The 27175-nt window shown below is 45.9% G+C and overlaps 1 protein-coding gene across 4 annotated transcripts; it reads left to right on the plus strand.

Annotated features, from left to right (window-relative positions):
- Window positions 1–323: 323 nt before the first annotated feature.
- Window positions 324–23156, plus strand: Actg2 (actin gamma 2, smooth muscle). Of its 4 annotated transcripts, none has more exons than XM_085840500.1 (9): window positions 324–560; window positions 8913–9074; window positions 9470–9598; window positions 13197–13307; window positions 13573–13657; window positions 15065–15226; window positions 15941–16132; window positions 19335–19516; window positions 22937–23156. In XM_085840500.1, the coding sequence occupies exons 2-9, from the start codon at window positions 8949–8951 to the stop codon at window positions 23078–23080; spliced, it is 1131 nt and encodes a 376-aa protein (XP_085696626.1). In that variant the 5' UTR covers window positions 324–560; window positions 8913–8948; the 3' UTR covers window positions 23081–23156. The 4 variants fall into 4 exon arrangements, with proteins under 4 accessions (XP_085696626.1, XP_085696628.1, XP_085696627.1 ...); XM_085840502.1 differs by lacking the exon at window positions 324–560 and adding an exon at window positions 8397–8423; XM_085840501.1 differs by lacking the exon at window positions 324–560 and adding an exon at window positions 8586–8723.
- The last annotated feature ends 4019 nt before the right edge of the window (window positions 23157–27175 follow it).

Below are 27175 nucleotides of genomic sequence, written 5' to 3' on the forward strand. Positions count from 1 at the left end.
ACGGTGTTTTTTGCCAAATGCAGATGGAATTTCCCCTCAGCCTCTGCTGTTCTGCGTTTGCACCAGACAAAGCACAATGGCACTGATTCTGTGGGTACGGCATGAATGTCTCAGGCAGACCCTGAGGCAGCAGGCAGAGGGCCTGAGGAAGGAGGCGGGACAGAGGAGGCCACTGCCATTCTTGGTATGGCTCTCTCTCCCAGAGCACAGCCCTGTCAGGCCTCACTCTGGACAACTTATAAGGCCTGGTGTAATTTTTGTTTATGCAAGTATGGCCTAAAAGGAACAAATCCATGGTCCAGAGTCTGTTACCACTGAATCCTTCTGCATACATTTTTCAAATGATAATTCACTCTACCCACCCTCCATCCACGCCCCACAAGGCTGGTTTATTAAAAAAAACCCACCTTATATGGTAATATTGCTACCACACCGTCAGCTGGCCTTTTTAGGGACTCTGTTTAAAGAAGATCCGCCTTGGGGGTTTTATATTGCTCTGGTATTTCTGCCAAAGACACCACGGCCCTCAGTCTCTCGGAGAAGGACTTCTCACACCCTTGGTGAGTACTGACTTGCTTCTGTGGCCTCTTCCTTCTGGGGACAGCCAGGCCTCCTGTGTGCCTATAGAACTCCAAATTCGCTTGGTTTCTATGACTCTAGCCCAGGTCACATGTCAAGGCCCTTGGTGGCATTGATACCTGGAACACCGCTGTCTGCTGGGAAAGGCATTTCTGACCAGAGGGCAGCCTGGGGACAGGACAGTCTGGGAACCCCCAAGGTATGGCTCCTCTAGTCTACAACTGTCCTGATCGCCTTACCAGAGGCCAGCATGTCAGGAAGCCTGTTTTAGGGGAAACTGCAGAAAAGTAGCTTCCTCTTGGGTGTTTAGACCATAGCCAACAGTGGCCCTGGTATCCATGAGCTACCTATATCAGGAAGAGGAAGGAACATCCTTCACTTGGCTTTGGTTGGTCTTTCTCTCCTCCAAATTTGGGCTTAGCTGAGGTGAATGGAGAACTTTCAAGTTATCAGAAAGCTGTAAGGTTGTTGTGAGATGAGGAAAGTCAGATGTGAGAGAATCAATGTCCTATGGCTTCGTGATGTTTTCGAGCTATAAGGCAGCTAACTTGTTCTCCCCTGATGAGGTCACTGAGGCCCAGGACAATTAAGCAACTTTTCTAAAAGAGGCACACTTGCAAATCACGGTGGCTCAGGCTTGTGTTCTGAGCACTTGGAAGCCTAGAGCAGGTGAATTGCCCAAAGTTCAAGGCCAGCTTGGGTTACTTAGTGAGTTCCAAGACAACCTGGGTCTCAGTGTGAGACTCTGTCTCAAACAAAACGAAGCAACTCACACCAGCTGTGAAGTAACATGTCAAGACCACCATCCCTGCAACATACACACACACACACACACAACACACACACATACACACACACTTTTGTGAGCTGTATCCAAGTGGGGTAGGCTAGGGATGTGTTTGTCAGGGACCTTTGTATCAATATAGTGAATTGCCTGAGACAGAGAAGTTATTAAAAAAAAAAAAAGGCCAGTTTTGAGGCTCTAGTCTGTGATCAAATTGACCCCATTGCTTTGGCCTGCAAGTCCTGCTGGGAACGTAGACCAGAACAAAACTGCTCACTTCACAGGCACGGGAGACAAGAGTGAGGGAAAATCACGTTCTACAGCCGCCTTCAAGGGAGCACCCCCAGTGACTCAACAGCCTTCTACTAAGCCTCACCTTGTAAAGACGCCACCCTAGGAATAAAGCTTTAGCACATGGACTTTTGGGTACCCAACAACCCAACTATAGCAGCATGTTTCTGTCAGTCAAGGGCAAACTGGCAGGTGCCTCCATGTCACCTGAAGCCCTCACTCCAGCTAAATACCCATGTGTCATTTGAATCCTACCTCCCAGAGCCCTCCTTTACAGGGATGAGACTCTGCTAAAATGGAACCGTCTTGGGGAACTGGCACAAATTTGTTTTTCAGTAGCCATCGGTTTCTGAAATAGAGGGGGAATTCTTTCAGTGGGATAAGCTCCATCCCAAGAGTTAGTGTTGACAGCGAAGACTGAGAGACTAATAAAAAGGTTTATACTTGTGACAGCTGATGAAAGGGGTTGGCAGAATTTTCTGAAGATGCTCAGAGAGCATGTTCTTAGGCTTTGGAGACTGAAGGTCTGTCACCACCACCCTCGGCCCACAAAAGGAATCACAGGCCGTGTGGGCATGGGCTGGTGTGCCTGGGTTTCGGTAAAACAATGTGCAGAGGACAGTGAGCATTTCATTCCTGTGACTTCAGCACTGGAGGCAGAGGCAGAGGAGCAGGGATTCAAGGTTGTATTCAGCTACCCAGTGACCTCAGGGCCAGCCCAGCTAAGGGGTAAAATAGTAGACATGGACACAAACCCTGAATCTTACAGAACTGTCACAGGTCATGAGCTATTAGCCTTCTATTGCTTTCCTTCAGCCATTTTAAAGTATATATATATATGTGTGTGTGTTTCTTTTTAACATTATTCTTATTTGAGTGTGTGTATGAATTAGTGTGTGTGTATTAGTGTATATTGTATGTGTATATCTGCTTGTGTGTGTGTTATGCATGTATGTGCAGGCATATGTGCATGTGCTGTTGTGGTGGCAGATGTGTGCCTTTTGGTGGCCATCAATCGGTTGACATTTGGTGTCTTCTATTACTTTCTAATTTATTTTTGAGGCTAGATCTCTCACTGAACCTGGAGCTGACTCTGCTCGCCTGGAAGACTGGCCACTAAGGTCACTCCAGGGGTTCTCCCATCTCCATCTGCCCAGCACTGAGATTTCAGGGGAGCTGGCAGCAACCCTGGCTTTTATGTGGAACAAGGGATCTAAACTAAGGTCCACATACATGTACAACATGCACTGTGCCCACTGAGCCACCTACCAAGCCTATCTTCAACCATTCAGAAGATATAAAAAGCACTTTAACTTTCAATCTATAAGGAAGTAGGCCAGAGTTTGTGTATCCTGTGTTAAAATCTATACAGCCCTTTAATATCCTTATGTATGTTTAACCCAGCTTACTTTATTTCAAAGTATTTTTATGTTTTTTTAAGATTTATTTGTTTTGTTTTATGTACATGATGTTTTGCCTGCATCTATGTATATACACCATGTGTGTGCCTGGTGCCCTCATAGGTCAGAAAGGGGCATAGGATCCTCTGAAACTGGAGTTACAGATGGTGGGAGCCACTGTGTGGGTGACTGGAACTGAACTCAGGTCTTCTGCAAGAATAGCAAGTGCTCTTTATCATGGGATCTTCTTTCCAGCCTCTAATCTTTTTCCTGCATGGCAGGTGTTCTCTTTTCTATTTTGTGGTGGAAGAAACTGGAGGAAAATGGGGCAGGACTGTGGGGACAGAGTTCCGGGGAGAATAAGGGTCAGGGTTGATAAGGAGAGGTGAGACACCAGGGCCAAACCTTTGTAATGGCTAGGATGTTCTCACACCTCTGTCCTCCTGCTGTGGTCCACCGGAGATCACTGAGGGAGCCAATTATTTGCACTCATTCTGTCTGGTTCGGGCTGCCTTCTGGGGAGAGTAAAACTCCAAGGCCATGTTTCTAACTGTGTGAGACTCTCTCAATGAAGTACAGACGAGGTGCATGCTGAAGTGGCCACAATTGGTGCAGCTTTCTGTGAATGCAAAGTGGGTGCAACCCCAGAAAACCACAGGTTCCAGATCAGCTGCCATACTCTGGATCATCCACAAATGACTAGAAGGGTCAAGAATTCCCCCTGACAGATACATGGCAGGAGATGGCCCACCTCCCCTCTGGGACTCTAGCTCTCTCATCTGCCTTCAGCACCCTACCTCATCCTCTGCCTCTCTCTGCCTCTGTCTCTGCCTCTCTCTCCTCTGTCTCTTCCTCTCTGCCTCTCTCTGCCTCTCTCTCTGTCTCTCCCTCTGCCTCTCTGCCTCTCTCTCTGCCTCTCTGCCTCTCTCTGCCTCTCTGGCTCTCCTCTGCCTCTCTGCCTCTCTCTCTCTGCCTCTCTGCCTCTCTGCCTCTCTCTGCCTCTCTCTGCCTCTCTCTCTCTCTGCCTCTCTCTGCCTCTCTCTCTCTCTGCCTCTCTCTGCCTCTCTCTCTCTCTGCCTCTCTCTGCCTCTCTCTCTCTCTCTGCCTCTCTCTCCCTCTCTGCCTCTCTGCCTCTCTGCCTCTCTGCCTCTCTGCCTCTCTGCCTCTCTGCCTCTCTGCCTCTCTGCCTCTCTGCCTCTCTGCCTCTGCCTTGCAGAGCTTGGGCTCCCAGCAGTCACCTGGTATCTCACAACTATGTGTGTAACTCCAGGAGTTCTGATCTCAGCAGGCACTGTACACATATGGTACACATACATACATGCAGGCAAAACACTCGTACACATAAACATAAAGAAATCTGGGGAAAAAATTTAAAAAGTGGTTTACTGCAAGGATGGGTGCTGGAGTTGCTCTGTGGATGCCTTGGTGGCCATGCAGCCTAGGAAACATAGCCCAGGCCTGTGGTTTTGTGGGGGTGCTGAGGTAGGTGGAGTAGGGTTTGGTGAAACCAAGGAGATGAAAGATGACTGAAAAGCCAAATGGGAGTCAGCTGGGCATGTGGCTCAGTTGGTAGAGAACTTACCCAAGTCATCTGCACAAAGCCCTGGGGTTCCATCCCCAGAGCTACATAAACTGAGTATAGGCACTGCACACCTTTAATCTAGTACTGGCTGGTGGGGGGCAGAGGGAAACAGAAGTTCAAGGTCACCCTTGACTACTACACTGGGAGTTCAAGACCAGCCTGGGGTACATGAGATCTGTCCAAAGGAGAGGGTTGGGAGAGGCACCAAAGAGAAACTAGGCTTGTAGTAAAACACCTATAATCACCCTCCCCCTCCTCCCCCCTTCACACACACACACACACACACACACACACACACCAGAGGCACCTGAAGTATAAGTAAACCACGTGGAGAGAGTGCTGAGGGCCCTAGAGGAGACAACCACAGAAGTGTGGCCTTATCTCCTGGCCTCCTTCTTCTTCTAAGGCCAACTTCCCCTCAGGAGGATGCTAACTAGATCAGGGCAGCCAATGACTAGTTTAGGGAGAGAAAGCCGAGTGCTTGAGTATCCCAGGCACAGAGCAGACAGGTCTGGGAGGAGCCCACTTTGTCAACAATTATTGTGCCCCTTCTGTGTACCAGACACCAAGTTCTATGTTAGAGTAAATCTGGTCAGAGGAAGAAGAAACAGAGGCCTCTGTGTGAAGGCCTGAGCCGTCAGTAGCTCCAGAGAAGGAGGTGAAAGGAAAACGCCATACAAGAAGTTATGTAGCTTTCACAAGCTCGGGCTCTGCACCTGTCCTGGATCAACGCCAGCCCAGTGCGCTCACTTTTTTTCTGGCTAGGACTCTGGCTGAATTCTTTAACTTTTCTGAGTCTTGACTTTCAAGTCAACAGAATAGAATTAAAAAAAAAAAAAAACATATTGTCCCAGGGTTATTTTTGAGGTTTAAATTAGTAATACTAAAATTGTAAAATTGAGGTAAAGAACCTCAATTTTTAAAAATATTTATTTTTATTTTATGTGTACGTATGTTTTGCCTGCATGTACGCCTCTGTACCATGTACATTCAGTGCCCAAGGAGCTCAGAAAAGGGTATTAGGTCTCCTGGAACTGGAGTTGTGGATGGTTGTAGGTGCAGGGAACTGAACCTGGGTTCTACAAAAAGCAGCAAGTGCTCTTAACCACTGACTTATCTCTCTGGCCCCAAAACTTTTTTTAAAATTAAAAATACATTTTTCCAGACGAGGTGTCTCAGGTCTGTAATCCCAGCATTTGGGAAGTAGAGGCAGGAGAATTGCCCTAAGCATAGGCTACATAGAGTTATTCTCAAGAAATATATGTGTGTGTGTGTGTGTGTGTGTGTGTGTGTGTGTGTGTGTGTGTGTGTGTGTGTGAAACTTAGAAGCACTGGGCACAGTGTGATAGAAGCAACCTGGCACCTTTCTCCTAACATTAGATCCTTCACTTCTCCTCTGGGTGGTTGGGGGGACTTTTCTAGCCATTCACAGCCAGCTAGCTTATTCAATAACTTCTTTATTATTATAATAATAACCTCAATATTATAATGGGTCTCCATTCTGATTGTTTAAACTAGGCTAAGCTCACATAATGGCTCACTGGTTGTGTGTGTGTGTGTGTGTGTGTATGTGTGTGTGTGTGTATGTCTCTCTCTCTCTCTCTCTGTGTATGTGTGTGTGTGTGTCTCTCTCTCTCTCTCTGTGTATGTGTGTGTGTGTGTGTGTGTGTGTGTGTATGTGTATGTGTGTGTGTGTGTGTCTGATGACCTGAGTTCAATCCTCAGAGCCCATATAAAAGTGGAAGGAGGAAACCAACTCCACAGTTTCCTCTGAGCCCCATCTCACGCCAAAGAGCATGAACCCTCACGACTGCCCCCTCGTTGTACACACGGATAATAATGTGTTTTCTAATTGTTTAATTTTATTTTCTGTGGATGGGTATTCTGTCTGTCTGCATATCTGTCTGTGTACCATGTTCATACCTGATTCCCAGGAGGCCTCAGGGGCATCAGTTCCCCTGGAATTGGAGTTATAGGTGATGTGAGCTCCCATGTGGGCGCTGGGAATCAACCCAGGTCCTCTGTAAGAGCAGCCAGTGCTCTCAAGCTCTGAGCCATCCTTCCAGCCCCCAAATTAATAAACTTCTGCTCTGACCCTGTCTAGCCTTCTTGACCTTCTGAACAAAATCCCAAGACACAATCTTTCTTCATTGTCTGGCTTCAGCATATGGCTCTTTGGGGTCAGTCAGTCATCTATAGCATTCTCCCCTTCCATTCCCAATGGGGACAGTAAAGACATTTGGATCCTTCGTGCTCAGTGGTCAGGCAGCCTAGTCTATTTGGAGAGCTTCAGGCCAAGGAGAGACTGCATCTCTCAAAACAAAAAACTGCACCTGAGAAATAGCACCCAAGGTTGTCTCCTGACCCACACAAATACACATACATGGGCACATATCTGCACACATGCACACATACACACACACATATACATATGCATACATACATATGCATACATACATACATATGCATACATACATACACACATACATAAACATGCATGCATATGCATACATACATACATACATATACATACATGCATATGCATACATACACACATACATATACCCACATGCACATGCATACATACATATGCATGCATGCATACATATACATACATACATACATACATACATGCTAGGTGAAGGATGATTTTACTTGATTTACCAGGGAGGCTAGAGTCTTTGGTTGGAGGGAGTTTACCTTCCTTCTTTGTCAACTGTCTTCTCACAGTCTGTCTTTCTTTCTTTCTTTTTTTTTTTTTTAGGCTGTCTACTTATTGGTTTGTAAGAGTTCGTTCTTCTTATAAGTTCTAATCCTGCCTTAGGTATACTATAAAACTTCTCAACTTGTTTAATAACTGCTAAGGACTCTCATAAGTCTCTCCACTGAATGAAAGTTTTGTGGCTATTTCATCTTTAAAATTAAGTGTAATAAATTGGGCGCTATGGTGTACATTTAATCCCAGCATTCAGGAGGTAGAGGCGGGGCAATTTCTGTGAGTTTGAGGGCATCTTGAACTACATAGAGAGTTCCAGACCAACCAAGGCTACGTAGTGAGACCCTGTGAACAGAGAGAGGACTCAGAGGACTTGCTTTTTTGCAGAGAACACGAGTTCAGTTCCCAGCACCCACATGGCAGCTCATAACCATTCTGAACTCCAGTTCTAGGGGATTCAACACCCTCCACTGGCCTCCACAGACACACACATGGTACACATAGTAAGACCCTCTTGCAAAAACTAAAATCAAATAAAAATAAAATGTGTTACCTAGTTAACTGTCATAACACAAGCCTCGGTTGATGAGGGCCTTTAAAAACTTGTTTTCTAACAATCCTGAATGAACACTAGGAGCGTGAGGGTCAAGAGGTCATCGGGGTTGGCTCATCCTCAGGACCCTCCACTGGTTTGTAGATGGCTGTCTCCTGGCCATGTCTTCACATAGTCCATACTCCATATACATCCTTACACAGATACCACCCTATAGAGTAGCCATACTGGAGACCAGCCATATTGGGTTTATGACATCCTTCTAAACCCTTCTGTAAAGATCTATCTCTAAATCCAGTCACATTTGGGGGTATGGGGATACTGATGTACAATCCGTGTGAGTTTAGGGTGACAAAATTCAGTGCTTAGCAGCTGAATGGAGGTAGGAGACCCAACTTCCAGAGACAATGAGGCCAAAATTATGTGCGTTCTAGAACAGAACCCCAGTTGTAGTGACATCTTTGAGAATTCTGGAAATTTTAGGTTTCTTTTTTAAAAAACACACACAGAGAACTATTGTAAGTACTTTTATCTTAATCCCAGGTGTAGGGATATGGGGCTGGTTCAGACTGACCACAGCAGCGGATCATGACTTGCCTTGTGCTCTAACAGAAGCATGGTTTTGCCACAATTTCTGCAATTGTGTGATGTTTGGAATTCTGAGAACTTTTCAGAGGATACATAATGCTAGAGCACAGAGAGTCGGAGGTGGGAGGCAGAGGGCTGGGGCGCCCATTGGTGATCATTTAGGGGAAGCTTGATGCTTTGTTAGTATCCCTGGTCAAAGAAGAAACAAGAGGAAAGAAATTTGATTCAAGGTTCTCTTTCCCTTTACCCTTTGTTTCTCTCCTATCTAGTGTTGGGTGGGGCAGTGGTGGGTGAGATAAAGGGTGGGAAAAAGAAGAACTCACAAAGTAGCAAAGACCAGATACACTCAGTTGCTCAGAACCCAGAGTCACAAAGATTATCCTGTCTTGACAACTGTTCTTTTCTCTTCCAACTCAAAGGTGCTCCAGCCCCCAGCTCATTCCACCACTCCCACCATGTGTGAAGAAGAGACCACTGCCCTTGTGTGTGACAATGGCTCTGGCCTGTGCAAGGCAGGCTTTGCAGGAGATGATGCCCCCAGGGCTGTCTTCCCCTCCATTGTGGGCCGCCCTAGACATCAGGTGTGTTGTCTCTGTATCCAAGACTGTGAGCCACTAGGAGTGAGCTGTATTGGAACTATACTGAGCTCGCTTGCTCTCTCTGTCTCTCTCTCTCTCTCTCTCTCTCTCTCTCTCTCTCTCTCTCTCTCTCTCTCTCTCTGCCTCTCTGCAGAGAGTATAAAACAAGGGGGTAAATATATCTACAGGCTTTGTTCTCCCTCAGAAAACCACACCATCTTCTGTAAGTGAAAAGGCTCAGCCCATGAGAAACCTCCACTTCCTCTTCCTGTTTCCACCTTCGTTTCCTGCTTCCTTTCCTCATCTCTTTCCTTCTTTGGGAACATTCCAGTGACTAAATCTGTGTGTGTGGACCCCTCAGACGATTCACTTATCTCCCCTTTTCTTTCTCGCCACAGGGTGTGATGGTGGGAATGGGCCAGAAAGACAGCTATGTGGGGGACGAGGCTCAGAGCAAGCGTGGGATCCTAACTCTCAAGTACCCCATTGAACATGGCATCATCACCAACTGGGACGACATGGAGAAGGTATCTGAAGCCTCCAGCATGTTTATTTTAATAGTGATATCTTATCTTGACTTTCCTATCCCACACCTCTCTGTGCCCATCACTCTTCCTCAGGAATGCTTCCTGTAGCCTTCCTTCCTTCCTCCTTCCCCTCCCATTCCCTAAATCATTTCCAGCCTGGGCCCTCAACCTCTCTCCCTGGACCACAGCAATGGCTTCCCAAAGGTTCCCTTGTCCTTTGCCCTATTTATCTATATAATTCTCTCTGTCCCTAACTCTTCACAGCAGCCTCTGAGGATCTGCTTAGACCTAATTTCCAGCCTCTGCCCTTCCTGCATCACTCCATCTGGCCAGGCCTAGGCCCTTGTTTAAGATGTTGAACATCTCAGCTGGGGCTAAGAGATGTTAAAGACTCTTATTGCTTTTGTAGAGGACTCAGGTTTGGTTTCTATACCCATATTAGGCATCTCAAAACTGGAGGTCTCTCTCCTGCTTGTTTGCCCTGCCATGAGATCAGGTGAGGGAATTGCTGATATAGTGTTCTGATTCTCCAATGAAATATTATGTAATATGCTAGGAGTTTTTCATTTTTGTAGTTGGTTTGGTGATTTTTGTTTGTTTGTCTTCATTTTTACTTGTTTTTATGAGGCAATGCAAGAGGTGGTATAATGATGACATCACTAGAAGAATGTCAGCAGCACCTGTCTAGTGTTCTTATCTATCATCTACTGACAGCTCCTCTGTATCTTCAGGGGTAAGCTGGTCTACATAGTAACAGCTCTCTCACCAGAGAGGATCAGACAAAGAAATGTGTGTACAAACCACACCCTCAGCCTTAGCATCTTTGGTTTTGAGCTGGAGATTTAAAAACAAACAACTTTCTTTTGGGGTGCAGGGTTCATGCCTATAGTCCCAGAGCTTGGGAGACTGAGGCGGGAGGATTGACAATTTGCTGTGAATTCAAGGCCAGCCTAGGTCACAAAATGAGACCCCCATCTCAGATCAAACAACCTGCTTTTCCACTAAAGTGCTTTAAAGATAAAATTAGACATTGGTTTAGTATGATCCCAACACCTGGATCAGAGCTTTAGAAATGACACTCTTTATTCACACACATTTCCCAATACCTAATTTGGAAACCTAAGAAACAAACTATTTTCTCACGGAAGGACAGTGTATGAACTCTTTAAAGAAGCCCTGTGTGTATGTAGTGCATCTTAGAAGAAAAGCTGAATAGGAATTGGATGGATTATTTACACACACAGTCTTACCTCATACCACTTCTCCAAACACACATCAATTGAATCTAAAAGTTAAATATAAAAATTCAAAGATATAGATACAGTAAGGTAGGTATAAACATTTAATCAAGCCTTCTGGTGAGAGTCGTCATAGAAGAACAGAATGACAGATTTGACTTAAAAATCATAACATCTAGTATATGTGCCCAAAAAAATAAACTCTGAAAGTCAAACAACAGATCGCAAAAATATTACAGGAGACATTGAAAAACTGATAAACAGATATTATAGATTTATCATTAAAAACACACAGTGCTGGGGCTGGAGAGTTGGCTGTTCTCAAGGAGAACCTGAGGTTGGCTCCCAGCACCCATGCCAGGTGCTCCACAGCTGCCTATAACCCCAGAACCAGGGGCTCCAATGCCATCTTCTGGCCTCTGGGGACACCTACACTTGTGTTCATGACACACAGATACACACACACACACACACACACACACACACACACACACCTTTTAAGAAAAGGAAATTACTCTCGTCAAAAAAATCCACACTTCAAAATAAAATAAAAAACAACCAAGTGTTACGTGGCGCCATGCCTTTAGTCCCAGCACTAGGGAGGCAGAGACAGGCAGATTTCTGAGAGTTTGAGGTTAGCCTGGTCTACATAGCAAGTTCCAGGAAAGCCAGGGCTACATAGAAGTACCCTGTTCCCAAATTAATTAATTAATTAATTAATTAAAAATGTAATAAGTAATATTAATCATGGATGTGAAGTGAATAAGTAATAAAAAATTACAAATAACATAGAGACAAGAGTCACAGAGGAAAGATTTCAAAATGTTACCTAGTGACAGATGGGGGTATAAGATTTTCCAAATATTTTGATTTGGCAACATTTCTAACTTTTGAGGTACAGTGCTTTGAAAAATTCAAGTGAAGTGTGGTGCTTGGACCCACTGTTAACGACTGGCAGGTCTGGGATAGAGCTAAGCCAGCCGCACCTACATCACTGTCCCAGGAGAAGCTGAGGTAGGCAGATTTTAAACCCCCTTTCGCTCCATGAGGCCAGCTGCTGTCCCCCATCTCCCCGTGGAAGCTCAAAGCCCAGGGCCTGTGCTCCTGTCACTCCATGTGTCTCAGAGGCTCGCAAAGCCCCTGGGGACTTCTTTGCTTGTCTAACAGGTAACGATCGCTGTCACTTCTTCCTTTTACTTAGTTGCATCTTGGCATTTTTGTCTTTTGGACTTTCTCCCCTCCAGACTTTGAAACTAAGAAGTAGACACAATGCCTATGTATAGCCCCTATTGTTATATTTATTAACATCCTCACAAAGCCCCTAAATCCAGTGGTCTGATTTAGCCCTGTTGCTAAAGAAACCAAAACCCCAATTTCCCTGACACTGTTTGCCAAACACCTCCGAAGTAAAGACCTTTGTCTAGTCATATTGAAGCACTGAAGAAGGACCTACTATGGGGGTGAGGTTGTCATACTTTGGGGGTGAGGAAAATTTCTCTAAGTCAGGGGTATGTTTACACATAGACATACAGATACACAGAGAGAGAGACAGACATACACAGTAATGTATGGAGAGGTAATCAAATTTGGAGCACAACTAGCATCCAATGAGTGGAGACTGAGGACGCCATTAAATCTCCCATGGTGCACAGGTCTGCCCACCACACTGACTGAGCCAATCTAAGTGCTGACGTGGAGAGACCCTGCTCAAACACCGGCTTGGTCACCAGTAAAAAGTGAAAAATGGGGCCACGTGTATGTGCCAGGATCACAGCAGAAGACAGTGTACACTTCTGATAAGGCAGACTGAAGAACTACTTACAGGAGCCTGAGCAGGATGAAGGCAACCAGAACAGGATGAGTGCTAGTCACCATAGGAGCGCTCGTGCTTGCAAGTGCCCCTGGAGGGACTCAGAGTGCAGGCAGTGTCCTTGGAACCCCGTGAGATAACTGGAGGTTTGTTTATGGGGTCACAGCACAGATCAGAGACACGCCCTGCCTGGCTTTTCTCTCCTTCCACTGTGTAACCTCCTGTCAGTGCCATCCATCAGCCGAACACAACCAGAATCCTGGAAGCAATAAGCACCAGGTGCAGCCTGCTTCCTTGAAGGCACCAAATGACAGGAAGAGGGATGAAGAGGAAGGGTCAGAGGTAGAATCAGCACACACAGTGGCTCTGTGTCTGGCAGGCTTGGAGAAAAGGAACAGACTCCATGGCCATCAGAGATTCCCCAGGGCTGACCAGATGGACCCTGTCCTGGGGAGCATCTGGCCACCCTCCTCCAGTATCAACACACCAGTCAGATATTTCCAGACCCCTGGGAAGTCTGCTTGGCTTATCTGGCATTTGTCTCAACTAGATCTGGCACCACTCCTTCTACAATGAGCTTCGAGTAGCACCGGAAGAGCACCCCACCCTGCTCACAGAGGCCCCCCTAAACCCCAAAGCAAACAGGGAGAAGATGACCCAGGTAAGAGCACTGTGCACAGGAAAACAGCTTGGCCAGATACTTCTTCAGCACTGTGTAGCAATGCAGTAAAATGTCCTTACAGATCTGCTGTGGTTGGGGGGTAGGGAGGACACCAAGGCAGGTCCCATGGGAAGTGGATATAGGATAAAGAAAAACCATTGAATTGGCATAGTTCTTGCCCTTAAGAAAACTCCAGACCATTCCACAGCCCAGGAGATGCTGTGGCGTTTTGCAAACAGTCCTCTCCCCCTTGTTGTCCTTCCAGATCATGTTCGAAACCTTCAATGTCCCTGCCATGTATGTTGCTATTCAGGCTGTGCTCTCACTCTATGCATCCGGCCGTACCACAGGTCAGTAGCATTGAAACTCATTTCTTCTCTGGCTCCAGGTTTTAATTCACAATCCCGAAAATGACCTGTAACGACCATACCTTCTGTTTTGAAAGGCAGAATCTGTGGCAAGTTTATAGCAAGCCAAAGAAAAAGAATAAATAGTCAGATACTGATAGATCCATAGAGAGCAAAACATGGTCAGGCTGGATACTCAAAACATCCAGTAGAAATCATCCGGGGAAGCCCCATCGAGGCAGGCAGCTGGAGTTCCCAATAGAGAGTCCTGGGCAGGGCAGAGTGTTCCCTCCAAGTAAAAGAGCAAGTAACAGCAGATACGTGACATCATCAAATGGGGGGGGGGGTGCTTACAAACATCCAATAGAAACTGGCTGGGGGAGTTGAGGCAGTCAGCTGAGGTTTCTGATTGAGTTTCTCTCCATAGCTGACCTTCTGGCTTCTCTTCCCCACTATAGCCACTTTTTTTTTAAACAGTAGGAACCTTTGTTGGAAATGGTTTAGTTTCTAGCTATCCCCAAGGACATGGTGTCTTTACTCTTCAGTTCTTGTCCCTTCCTGCACAGAGTCAGGGGCCAGCCCATCCACAGACAGGGCCTTGGAAGGCACGCTTGAAGCTGAAATGGAGCATAGGAACTCCATTTCCATAGCCAGTTTCTCAGTGAGCTCAAACACCACGTGGTACTTTACCAATAGAGTGTTTACTACAGCAGGAAAGGCAGGGTCACGTTGGGCTCCTACGGAGGTTCATGCTTAGATCAAAAGGAACGCCAGTGACCAGGGAAAAAACAAATGAGGGTGCCCATGGAGCAGGCTGGGTGTGAGCCTGCCTATTCAGTTGGGAAGAATTTCCATAAACAAGCCATAACTGATAGGTGCAGCAAGAGCTGTTTCCTTTCATGGCCATGCCAGGTGGCTTATCCACACACCCTTATCACAACGCCTTTGCCTCAAGAACAGCAGAGCCTGTGATGGTGGTTGCATAAGCATGTGGCCTCCATATTGAAGGATGCCCAGCAGTCAAGAGACCCTGTGGTCCTCAATAGGCACTTGAGCACCGTAATAAAAGCCATTTAGCTGTATTCTTTCATATGCTCTCTGCATTCCTGAGCATTCGTCCTTCGGCTTTTCCACAAAGTCTGTATCAAACAGTAGGCACACTCAGCCGGGGAGATGGCTCAGCAGTTAAGAGCAAACAGTGCTTTGCAGAGGACCCGAGTTCAGTCCCAGCACTCCCATTAGACAGAGAGAGAGAGAGAGAGAGAGAGAGAGAGAGAGAGAGAGAGAGAGAGAATTCTCGTGGTGGGTGAATTTTCTTAACTACTAAAGAAAATGTGATAATGAAAAATCATCCACAGCAGACCCTAGAAACAGACAGATGAAAATGAAGTTTGTCTTCTCTGTCCACAGGCATCGTCCTGGATTCAGGGGATGGTGTCACCCACAATGTCCCCATCTATGAGGGCTATGCACTGCCCCATGCCATCATGCGTCTTGACCTGGCTGGACGGGATCTCACAGACTACCTCATGAAGATTCTCACAGAAAGAGGCTATTCCTTTGTGACCACAGGTACCTGCCCCTTTCCTCATCAAAGTTGAACTCAAAATCCAATCTCATCTAGGACCAGAAGTTCTCGGGACTGATGGGAATTCTGTGGCTCTGTCCTCAGGCTGACCTGAAGCCCTGCAGTGTTAAGACAGCCTAGTTGGAGGATGAAGGTTCCCTGTGGAGATGCTCTGGGGAGGAGAACAAGGCTTAGAGCTAGCTTCCTTCTACTGTGCTCTGCCAAACCATGCTTAGAACCTTCTGGGCATTCCCTTCACCCAGTACCCACTGCCAATGATTAGCTGAACTGGAGAGCTGGTGACAAACTTATCTCCTTGGAGGAGTCTGTGGTGTCTGAGATCAAATGATAGAAAATTATCTAAAAGGAGAGGAGTCGTGAACCTAGGTTAAGTGGGGACTTTCAGTAGCCCTTCTTTTAGATTCTGTCAGGTCACCAGGGGTAAGTCCAAGTCTGCCCCATAATGTGCACTGTAAGGACCCCAGGAGCACCTGTGGTACTGTCAACACAGAATGACAGAGGGAAAAGAAATTCCCTTGGCTTCCTGCTTGATAATCAAGCCTCTTTGAGGAGTGGGGGAGCCCATTCATGGGGAAGAGCCTTGACTCTCCTCTTCCCAAGGCTGTACTCAAACCAGACTGAGAGTTCCCCTGGAGAGCTCATGATACAACAGAGCTTGCAGAGCCCAGGAACCACTTTGCCATTTCTGCATTTTCCAGCTGAGAGAGAAATTGTACGAGACATCAAGGAGAAGTTGTGCTATGTAGCCCTGGATTTCGAGAACGAGATGGCCACAGCAGCTTCATCTTCTTCCCTGGAGAAAAGCTACGAGTTGCCTGATGGGCAGGTCATCACTATTGGCAATGAGCGCTTCCGCTGCCCGGAGACCCTCTTCCAGCCTTCCTTCATTGGTGAGGTGCTGCCTGCAGACCCCGTTCTTCACTTGGAGGCAGGGCACAGGCGTCCAGGGTAGAGCAATACAAGCAGGAGGAGTGCAGGACAGAGAATTCAGGGTGAGGGGTGCAAGACAAAGGTGCAGTGTAGAGGGGGGATAGTGATTCAACTCCACATGAAAGGATGAAAGAATCTTCCTCTTGGAGTAGTTTAGACCAAAAGCAGGCTCAAATTTGAATTCTCCCTGTATCTTCCATCTGTCTAGTGTCTGTACCCTGCATTCAATCTGTCATCTGTCTGTTGTGTGTGTGTGTGGTGCCTGTCTGGTGCCAGTGCCTAGAAAAAGCCTCACTCTGTATTTACAGAACAGCACAGAACACACAGTGTGGAAAGGAATGAGGACTTCTTTACAGAAATCCTTAACAGAGGGAAAAAAAGTTATTTTACTGACCCCAAATAACCCAGAATAACACTCAGAACCACACACAGATATTGTCTTAGTTAGGTTTCCATTGCTGTGAACAGACACCATGACTAAGGCAACTCTTATAAAGGACAACATTTAGTTGGGGCTGGCTTACAGGTTCAGAGGTTCAGTCCATTATCATCATGATGGGAAGCATGGCAGCGTCCAGACAGGCATGGTGGAGGACAGAAGCTGAGAGTTCTACATCTTGTTCCTAAGGCAAACAGGAGAAGACTGAGTCCTCAGGCAGCTAGGAGGAAGGTCTCAAAGCCCAAGCCCAGAGTGACACACTTCCTCCAACAAGACCACACCTACTCCAACAAGAACACACTTCCTAATTGTGTCACTCCCTGTGGGCCAAGCATTCAAACACATAAGTTTATGGGAGCCAAACCTATTCAAACCACCATAGATATTATCAACCTAAATCTTCATATTGCTTCAGAAAATGGTTACACACACACAATTCTCTATCATGGGCATGAAAGCATACATAGTGTAAGATTAAAGCTAGGCATTTAGCTTAGGTTGTAAAAGGAGATTACATAAAAAGTTCAAAGAATAGTAAGGCTGGTGACTGTTTTCTTAACAGCAAGCTAAACAGGCTGAGTACACTTCACAGCAGCAGATCCAGTATATAGTTTTAAATCATCTCGAGACATATTATTAACTTGGCTACAAGGTCTGGTAAAAGCTCAGTTTCTAAGGATAAGAAGCAGTTTCAGAAAGAGCTGTTCCAACAATACAGGGTGGAGAGTCAAGGCGGAGAGTTATAAGACGGGAGAGTGCAGGGAGGTGGATACAGAGAAGAGAGTGCAGGATGGAGGAGGCAGGGTGGAAGGTTGCAGGGCAGAGGGTGCAGGATGGAGGAGGCAGGGTGGAAGGTTGCAGGCAGAGGGTGCAGGATGGAAGAGGCAGGGTGGATGGTTGCAGGCAGAGGGTGCAGGATGGAGGAGGCAGGGTGGAAGGTTGCAGGGCAGAGGGTGCAGGATGGAGGAGGCAGGGTGGAAGGTTGCAGGGCAGAGGGTGCAGGATGGAGGAGGCAGGGTGGAAGGTTGCAGGGCAGAGGGTGCAGGATGGAGGAGGCAGGGTGGAAGGTTGCAGGCAGAGGGTGCAGGATGGAAGAGGCAGGGTGGATGGTTGCAGGCAGAGGGTGCAGGATGGAGGAGGCAGGGTGGAAGGTTGCAGGGCAGAGGGTGCAGGATGGAGGAGGCAGGGTGGAAGGTTGCAGGGCAGAGGGTGCAGGATGGAGGAGGCAGGGTGGATGGTTGCAGGGCAGAGGGTGCAGGATGGAAGAGGCAGGGTGGATGGTTGCAGGGCAGAGAGTGCAGGATGGAGGAGGCAGGGTGGATGGTTGCAGGGCAGAGGGTGCAGGATGGAAGAGGCAGGGTGGATGGTTGCAGGGCAGAGGGTGCAGGATGGAAGAGGCAGGATGGAAGGGCATGGACAGAGAAGTGGACAGGATTTGGAAAGAGAAACACCTGATTCACAAGCACTTTTTTAGTTTTATCTGCCTTAAAATTTCCCAAGAAGGGACATAAACCATTAGATAAAAACATAATTTTAAATAGAAGTGTAAAGAAAGAAAAAAAACAGGATGGGATTTGAATGATGGCTCATCCCTTTAGTCCCAGAACTTGGGAGGTAAAAGTGCTGAATCTCCAACCTGGTCTACAGAGTGAGTTCTAAAACAACCAAAGCTACATAGAGAAACTCTAAAAGGAAAGAGAGAGAGAGAGAGAGAGAGAGAGAGAGAGAGAGAGAGAGAGAGAAGAGAGGAAGGAAGGAAGGAAGGAAGGAAGGAAGGAAGGAAGGAAGGAAGGAAGGAAGGAAGGAAGGAAGAGAGGGAAAGGAAAAGAAAGAAAAAAGAAAAAGAAAACCAGATGGTGATATCTTAGTGGTTAAGAGCATTTACTATTCTTGCAGAGGGCCCAATGATCAGGGAAATGCAAATCAAAACAACCCTGAGATTCCACCTCACACCAGTCAGAATGGCTAAGATCAAAAATTCAGGTGACAGCAGATGCTGGCGAGGATGTGGAGAAAGAGGAACACTCCTCCATTGTTGGTGGGAATGCAAGCTTGTACAACCACTCTGGAAATCAGTCTGGCGGTTCCTCAGAAAATTGGACATAGTACTACCGGAGGATCCAGCAATACCTCTCCTGGGCATATATCCAGAAGATGTCCCAACCGGTAAAAAGGACACATGCTCCACTATGTTCATAGCAGCCCTATTTATAATAGCCAGAAGCTGGAAAGAACCCAGATGTCCCTCAACAGAGGAATGGATACAGAAATTATGGTACATTTACACAATGGAGTACTACTCAGCTATTAAAAAGAATGAATTTATGAAATTCCTAGGCAAATGGATGGACCTGGAGGGCATCATCTTGAGTGAAGTAACACAATCACAAAAGAACTCACACAATATGTATTCACCATGAGAAACATCAGCTGAGCCATGAGGAAGCTAAGGGCGGGGCCATGGCCAGGAAATGCTTCTGAGCTTGGGATCCAGCTGAGAGTTGATCAACTGCAATGGAGGAGGATCCTAAGGGCTGGAGTTATACTTCTGGTAGTGGTTTTGTCTGTTTTTGAACAGGGTCTCACTCTGCAATTCAGGCTTGCCTTGAATTACTGACCCTTCTGCCTCAGGTCCCATGTGCAGGGCATTACAAGGGTGAGCCCTGTGCCTGATATGATTTCTGAAGGCATGGGTGTTGACTAAACTCTGTAACCTCCCCTAGGCATGGAGTCAGCTGGAATTCATGAGACAACATACAATTCCATCATGAAGTGTGACATTGACATCCGCAAGGATTTGTATGCTAACAATGTCCTCTCTGGGGGCACTACCATGTACCCTGGCATTGCTGACAGGATGCAGAAGGAGATCACAGCTTTGGCTCCCAGCACCATGAAGATCAAGGTAGGTTGGGCCTCGCCCTACTTCCCTTTTGCTGTTCTATAAGCCAAAACCTGTTTTTGTGGGAGATGTTGCTGGGTCTTGGAAATTGGTGGTCTCCTGGTCATCTTTATCCTCCTGGTCTGATGTTCCTTGGAGCAATGATAGACTGAAGAGATACTTAGCATGGCTAAGTCCATAGCATGGATATCATATGAGAAGACATTGAAAGAATATGAGGTGATGATACAATTGAGGGAGTTAAAAGAGAAATTAGGATGAAGGAAACAGGAAGAAAGAAAAGAAAGTGACTCTATCATTAAGAGCATTTACTTCTGGATCAGTCATGGTCTCTCTCTCTCTCTCTCTCTCTCTCTCTCTCTCTCTCTCTCTCTCACACACACACACACACACACACACACACACACACACACACAGAGAGAGAGAGAGAGAGAATGCTTGCTGCTCTTTCAGAAAATCCAGGTTTGGTAGCCAGCACTTAAAATTTATGGCTTATAAGATCTGATGCTCTTCTGGTCTCTATGGATGCTTGCATATACAAACACACACAGACACATATACATATACTTTTGTTTTATTTCTTCCTTTTCTTTCTTTTAGTCTTTCCTTTCCTTTCCTTTCCTTTCCTTTCCTTTCCTTTCCTTTCCTTTCCTTTCCTTTCCTTTCCTTTCCTTTCCTTTTCTTTCTGACAGGGTCTCACTATTTAGCCCTGGCTGGCTGGCTGGCTGGCTAGCTGGCTGGTCTGGAATTCACTGTGTAAACCAGACGGGCCTTGAACTCATAAAGATCTGCCTACCTCTGCCACCCGAGTGATAGAATTAAAACTTTGTGCTACCATGCCCAGTTATTATTTTTTTAAAAAAATTTAAAAAAGAATGTGACAATGCTAAAGTGTCATTAAATTTTTTAAATGGTTTGAAGAGGGACTGGGAAATGGCTCAGTCAGCAGGGTACTTGCTGAGAGCCTGAGTCCCTGGCACCCACGCACAAAAGCAGATGGAGCACAACTGTGGTCCCAGCACTAGGGAGGAGAAAACAGGCAAACTCCTAGAGCTCAAAGCCTGACCAACCTAACTGAACCAGTGAATCTGTATACAATGAGAAATCTTGTATCTCAGGAAATAAGGTAAAGAGAAAGCGAGGAAGATACCAGATATTTACCTCCGTCATTCACACACATGCAAGCATACATGTGAACATTCATCCATGTATACAACACACACACACATACACACACACCTGATCAGAAAAAGAGATGGAAAGTTCCAGAGAGGGAATGTGTGGCCATAGGGCTGGCTGTCACTTCAAACTCTCAGGAACATTCTCTAGACCTTGACGAGGTAACTCTGATCTACTGACCACTGTGATTGCAGTGTCCCCTATGATGCTTCTCAAGATGACAGTTAATCTCAGGGAACTTGATGGAAAGGGATCTCATTTGTCTGGTGACACCCCTGGCTTCTGGCCTTCAAATACTCAGAGAGATCTCTCAAGGATTTCTGGAGTCTTTATTGTTAGTAGTTTGTTTGTTTGTTTGTTGGTTGTTTGTTTGTTTGTTTAAGAATTGAGGGCTTAAAAACTTAAAAAAAAAAAAGGCAAGGTATAGTGGCACAGGGCTTTAATCTCACACTTGGGAGGCAGAGGTAGACAGATTTCTGAGTTTGAAGCTAGTCTGTCTCCACAGTGAGTTCCAGGACAGCCAAAGTGACATGGTAAGACCTTGTTTTGAGAAGAAATTTTTTTAAGTGCCTGCCAACCAAGACTGAAGATCTGAGTTCACTCCTCAGAACCTGCATGAAAGGAGGGATCTGGGGCTGGTGAGATGGCTCAGTGGGTAAGAGCACCCGACTGCTCTTCCGAAGGTCAGGAGTTCAAATCCCAGCAACCACATGGTGGCTCACAACCATCTGTAACAAGATCTGACTCCCTCTTCTGGAGTGTCTGAGGACAGCTACAGTGTACTTACATATAATAAATAAATAAATCTTAAAAAAAAAAAAAGGAGGGATCTGACCTGAGTAGGCTGATCTCAGACTTCAACAGAAGTATCCCAGCCTGTGTTTACCTCCACCACACTCCACAGCCCCCACAGTCAGTCAGTCAGTCAGTAGAGTTTAGGGATAGATTGGGAGTACACCTGTAATATTAACACTAGAAAAGCAGAGGCTGCAGGATCAGAAATCCAAAGTCATCCTCAGCCACACAAGCCTTCAAGGCCAGCTAGGGGTACGTGAGACCCTATCTCAAAAAAGAATTAACAAAAACACTTAGGCACTTCAAAAATTAAAAAATGCGTTGAAGTTCAAAGCTGTCTGAAATGTGGAAAGGATGAACAATGCATGCATAAAATGAGAGCTTTCTGGATATAAGTGGTCATTGCCAAAAAGAGCTCAAAAGAAGGTTTAAGTGGACTGGCACAAAGCTGAGAATGGAACCAGCTGAACCCAAAGTATCCATGCATCCAAACCCCGGGCAAGGGCCAACAAGGCTCTCTCTATTGATTTTGGTATTGGTCAACTATTGCTGAGTAACAAACACCCACAAAATCTCAGTGGCACATAACAATAAACATAGTTGCTTGTAGCTGTGCGTCAGTTGAAAGTTAGCTAATCCAGGTCAGCTTTGGGCAGACAGCTCTACAGGTCTGCCTAGCTCAGGTCAAGCCCTGCATCTCAGATTTCAAGGCTAGGGGTGAAGGACTAGCAGCTCCTACAGAGAAGCCCTTTTCATAGAGAGAAGAGGTACAGAGAGTATGACTAACTATGCAAGGACACTTCTGTTTGTGTCATAGTTGCTAGCATCCCATTGGATAAGGCAATACATGGCACAGCCAAAAGTCCCAGGACAGAGGAACCCTCTCTCTCTATGGAGGAGATGGGATGTGGCAAGGTAGAGAACATTTTGAGTGACAGTCTAATCATCTTCCAAGTTTATCTTATTGATTTATTTTTATATTTATTCATTTCACATGTGTATTTGCCTATATGATGCACCGCATGGTACCAGGAAGTTTCTGATCCCCTGGAACTGGGGTTACACGTGATTGTGAGCTGCCATGTGGGTGCTGGGAACAGAATTCAGGTCCTCTGCAAAAGCAACGAGTGCTCTTAACCGCCAAGCCAGCTTTCCAGTCCCTAGCTTTCATTTCTGACCATAAAGGCTACCCTTTTCAGCAAAGGGCTAAGAAGATTTCTGGTTTCTGGTGCTCCTTGCTCATTTTTATTGTTTTGCTTGTCAGGTTTTTTTTTTTTTTTTTTGAGATGGGATCTTGTGTGGATCTGGATGGTTTAGAACTCTTCTGCTCATGTGAGCACCTAGTTTTGAAGCTCCCCACTATCTGAGACCATAGCATGCAAAAGTGTACCCCATTCTTACACGCTGTCTTGGGGGATGGTCATAATTTGCCACATTTTCTCTTTGCAGATTATCGCTCCTCCTGAGCGGAAGTACTCAGTCTGGATTGGCGGCTCTATCCTGGCCTCTCTCTCCACCTTCCAGCAAATGTGGATCAGCAAGCCAGAGTATGATGAGGCAGGGCCCTCCATTGTCCACAGGAAATGCTTCTAAAGTCAGAGGGCCTTCTCTGGGGATCCCCGCAAGACTGCTGTCACCAGGCACAGATCATTAAAACCTTCAAGCCTTATTTCTCTGTGTGAGGCTCTTTTGTTCCTGGACGCTCCTACATGTGTGTCTCACAGACAACACTAAGGGATTTTTCAAGCATTATTATTATTGTTATTATTATTATTATTATTATTATTTCTCATCCTTCTTGTTAGATGTGTATGGGAGTTTTGCCTGGGTGTTTCTGGGTGTTACATGTGTGCAGTACCCAAGAAGGACAGAAGAGGGCATTGCATCCGCTGGGACCTGAGTTACACATGGTTGTGAGCTGCCATGCAGATTCTAGGAATTGACTCTAAGTTTTCTCTAAGAGCAACTAGTACTCTTAACCACTGAGCCACCTCTCCAGGCTGTTGTTGTTGTTTGTTGTTGTTGTTGTTGTTGTTGCTGCTGCAATTATGTGTTTGTGTGGGTATATGTGCATGTGAGTGCAGGTACCTACAATGATCATAGGGCCACATGGAGCAGAAGTTACCGTTACTGTGAGCCACCCAACAAGGATGCTCTGTGCTAGGCACCAAGTTCAGATGTTCTACAAGAGCAGCAAGTGCTCTTACTCGCTGAGCCATCTCTTGAGTCCCTCATGACACATGTCTAATCCCCACACTGCTCCTTAGAAGTAGGTGCTATAATTATCCCCACATCACTGATAAGGACTCACGTTTCTGAAAGCCTGAGTTTCTTATTCTCACCTTATGAAAATAAGATGGCATTGTAGACTAACTTTGGTGTCAAATATACCTGAGCTTCCTTGGTTCTAAGAAGTCTTCCCTAAGACCTCAACTCCTTTGGGTTTCCATTTATGGAGTGTCCCTTGTCACAGCTAGCTTACTAGCAACTAGGCCATCATGCTAGTTAGTATTGAAAGTAGGCCCTCATTTCTGCTGGATGTCCTTTTCTTCATCTGCCTAGCCTAGCTCTGGCCTCCAGAAAATACAGCCTGGTTCCAGCCATTGCAAACATTCACTTAAAGGCAGTGGGGCCTGTGGCCAAGAGGAGAGACCTTAAACTCTTGGACAGTAGCTCACACTTGAGTTCTTGTTGAGAACATGTTTGAAAGACTCCTTGGAGGAGCACAATCTGAGAACCTATCTCCCAGAAGCAGATCCTGAAATCGGGATTTGTAGGGGAGTTCACCCTGGGAGCACAAAAGCTCTTTGACCTGTGTGTGCTTCCTCAGGGACTTCTCTATGGGACTGGCTACTGGAAGGCAAAGCTCAGCATACATACAACACACACAATGTACACATTGCACTACGGTACGTACATACAACACACACAGTGCATTCACTATATATACACACACACACATATGTGTGTGTGTGTGTGTGTGTGTGTGTACATCACAACACACAGAGATTCAAGGACAGGAAAGACTGACTGGCTCTGGAAGAACGCTCTGGAACCTCCACATGTCCACCTCAGGGGAGCGTGGACAGGCTGACTAGTCTCACCCTCCCCATCCTCCATATCCATCCAAATTCCTGTATCTCCCCTTTACCCCATCCTTCTATTTCTCTACTTGAAAAAAATCACAAAAAATGCCATCCTAGGTTATTCAAACTTTCAATTTATTGATAGAATACAGACAGACAAACACAGACAGACAATGTCTATCTATATGAGTATATGCATATGTGGGTGAGCTGGTGCGTGGAGGGTGGAGGGCATCCACACAATCTATCATTTTCTGCCTATTCTTTGAGGCAGGACCTCTCCCTGAATCTGTGGTTTATGCTTTCTCAGCTAGCTGGAGACCAACATGCCCCAGCAATCCTCTTCTTCACCCATCATAGAAATATGGTTTCAGATTATGGGAATGCCTACAAATTTAGCAAGTGACATTTTCCTGGGACCTGAACTTCAATCCTCATGATGATGGAGCAAGTAATCTCAATATCTGCACCATCTCTCTAGTCCCCTGTCCTAGATTCTTTAGCTGATGTCATGGTATCTGCTGATAAAGAGGTTCTGTGATTTGAAAATAAGAAGAAAATATCTAAAAGGAGGCTAGACAGATGGCTCAGTGGGAAAAGTACTTGCTGTACATGTATAGAGAACATACACATAAAGAACACACATAAAGCTGGATGCAGTAGCACCATTCTGCAATCCCAGTGGTTCTACAACTAGATGGGAACAGATACAGATGTATGTTCAGAAGCTCATGAGCCAGACAGCCTGGCACGCACAGTGGGAAACAAGAGAGCCTATCTTGAACAACACAGAAGGCAAAACTCCACACCTGAGGTTATCCTCTGGCCTCCATACGTGCACTGCGCTATATGCACTCACACATATACAAGCATATATAAACACATGAATATGCATATACATCACACACTAAATAAACAGATGTCCAGGCAACAGAAGAAAGCTACCTCTTTGAATATTTGTCTCACAACTTTTGGTGATGGCATGGCCTTTAATGTGTTTTACTTATGATCACAGCATTTATAAGCAACTGAAAAATAATTGTAGAAGTGGCAACCAATGACTGGTCCAGCTTGAGACCCATGCCACGAGAGGGAGCCCATGCCTAACACTGCCTAGAGGGCCAGGAACCAGAGGCTGCATAGTCCAGAAACTGAGGATAGAAACAAACATGACCGGTTACTTAATTAATTAAAAGTTAAAACGTCAATAGAATGATTCCTAATGATACTCTGCTATACTTACTATAGCCCTGAGCCTAGCATAATCATCATCAGAGGGGCTTCATCTGGCAGCTGTTGGCAGCACATTCAGAGATCCACAGCCATTAGTACTCTGATCATGCGGACTGGAAGAAAGACTGTAGAAGCCAGAGTGGTCAAGGACACAAGAAAACAGTCCACACAATCAACTAACCAAGGCTCATAGGTGCTCACAGAGATTAAACTGACCATCACAGAGCTTGTTTAGGTCTGACTTAAGTTCTCTGTTACAGTTGTATAACAGTGGAAGCAGGGTAAGGGCTTCTCTCTGACTCTTTTGCCTGTTTGGGGGACCCTTTTCCTCCTACTGAGTTGCCTCATCCAGCTTTAATGTAAGTGGAGGTACCTAGTCTTATTGCAACATGATAAGCCATGTTTGGTTGATATCCCTAGGACGCCTGCCCTTTTCTGAAGGGAAATGGGAGTCAGGTAAAGAAAGAAAAATAATCCATCCTTCAGAGCTGCACTGGGAGAGCTGAGGGGACCTGACATAGAGCAGATGCTTAGCAAATGTGAAATGAATGGAGGGAACCTTCCTGACAGTGTCTGGCAGGGCTGCATCAGCCATATGCATCAACTCCAGCAGATGGCTCACAGCCACCAGGAGCGGGAAAATGACTCATTCCCCAAGGTAACGGGAGTGAATTCCATTACACAACTCGCCAGGACTTTCCTCCGGCTAGCTCCAGAGCTTGGAAAGACTCTATGGACACCATCAATAGGAACTAATCTCTCTGGGGAGGAGTTACTTTAATGGTGCATTCGATTGTTGATTGTTCTTCCTCAGGCATAGGATGGTGCCCTGATCCTAGAATCCAAAATGTCGCTCTCAGGCTAGTGTCCCCAGCCTAGGACACTCAGACCTTCAGGAGATGAGGCCTGTCTGGAGGAGTAGGTCTGTCTCTAAGGTGGGCCTTAATCCGTTGTCCTGGACTGAAATCCTTTGGAATCCAAGAGCCAGCAAACCTTTCCTCTCATACCTTGCTTCTGTCAGGTATCATGCTACAGCAACAAGAAAGTAACTAACCCAGCTCTTGTTTGTTCTATAAGACCCCAGCTCCACGCCGCAGGTTCCTTCTCTTAGGAATTTAGAATAGAACCAAAGAGATTCTGAAAAAAAAATTAGACCAGGTCTTGTGTAGCCCAGACTTCACTTCAAATTCCTTATGTAGTTGAAAATACCCTAAACTCTTAATTGCCCTGCTTCTACCTCCAAGGGTGCAGTGTTTATTTTTATTATTATTATTATTATCATCATCATCATCATACCCAGCCTGATTAATTCTTATGAATGACATAGCATATAATAAACATAAAAAGGATAAAAAGATCATTATCAATA

Source organism: Mus caroli, unplaced genomic scaffold, assembly GCF_978045245.1.
Source record: "Mus caroli unplaced genomic scaffold, Mus_caroli_1 scaffold_7, whole genome shotgun sequence".
NCBI classification, from domain to species: Eukaryota; Metazoa; Chordata; class Mammalia; order Rodentia; family Muridae; genus Mus; species Mus caroli.

Excerpts from the sequence above, each read along its gene's own strand:
- Actg2 (XM_085840500.1), top strand. The coding sequence starts at position 8,949 with ATGTGTGAAGAAGAGACCACTGCCCTTGTGTGTGACAATGGCTCTGGC. Across the intron at positions 9,075-9,469 it reads TGGGCCGCCCTAGACATCAG|GGTGTGATGGTGGGAATGGG; the intron begins GTGTGTTGTCTC and ends TTCTCGCCACAG. Across the intron at positions 13,658-15,064 it reads TGCATCCGGCCGTACCACAG|GCATCGTCCTGGATTCAGGG; the intron begins GTCAGTAGCATT and ends CTCTGTCCACAG.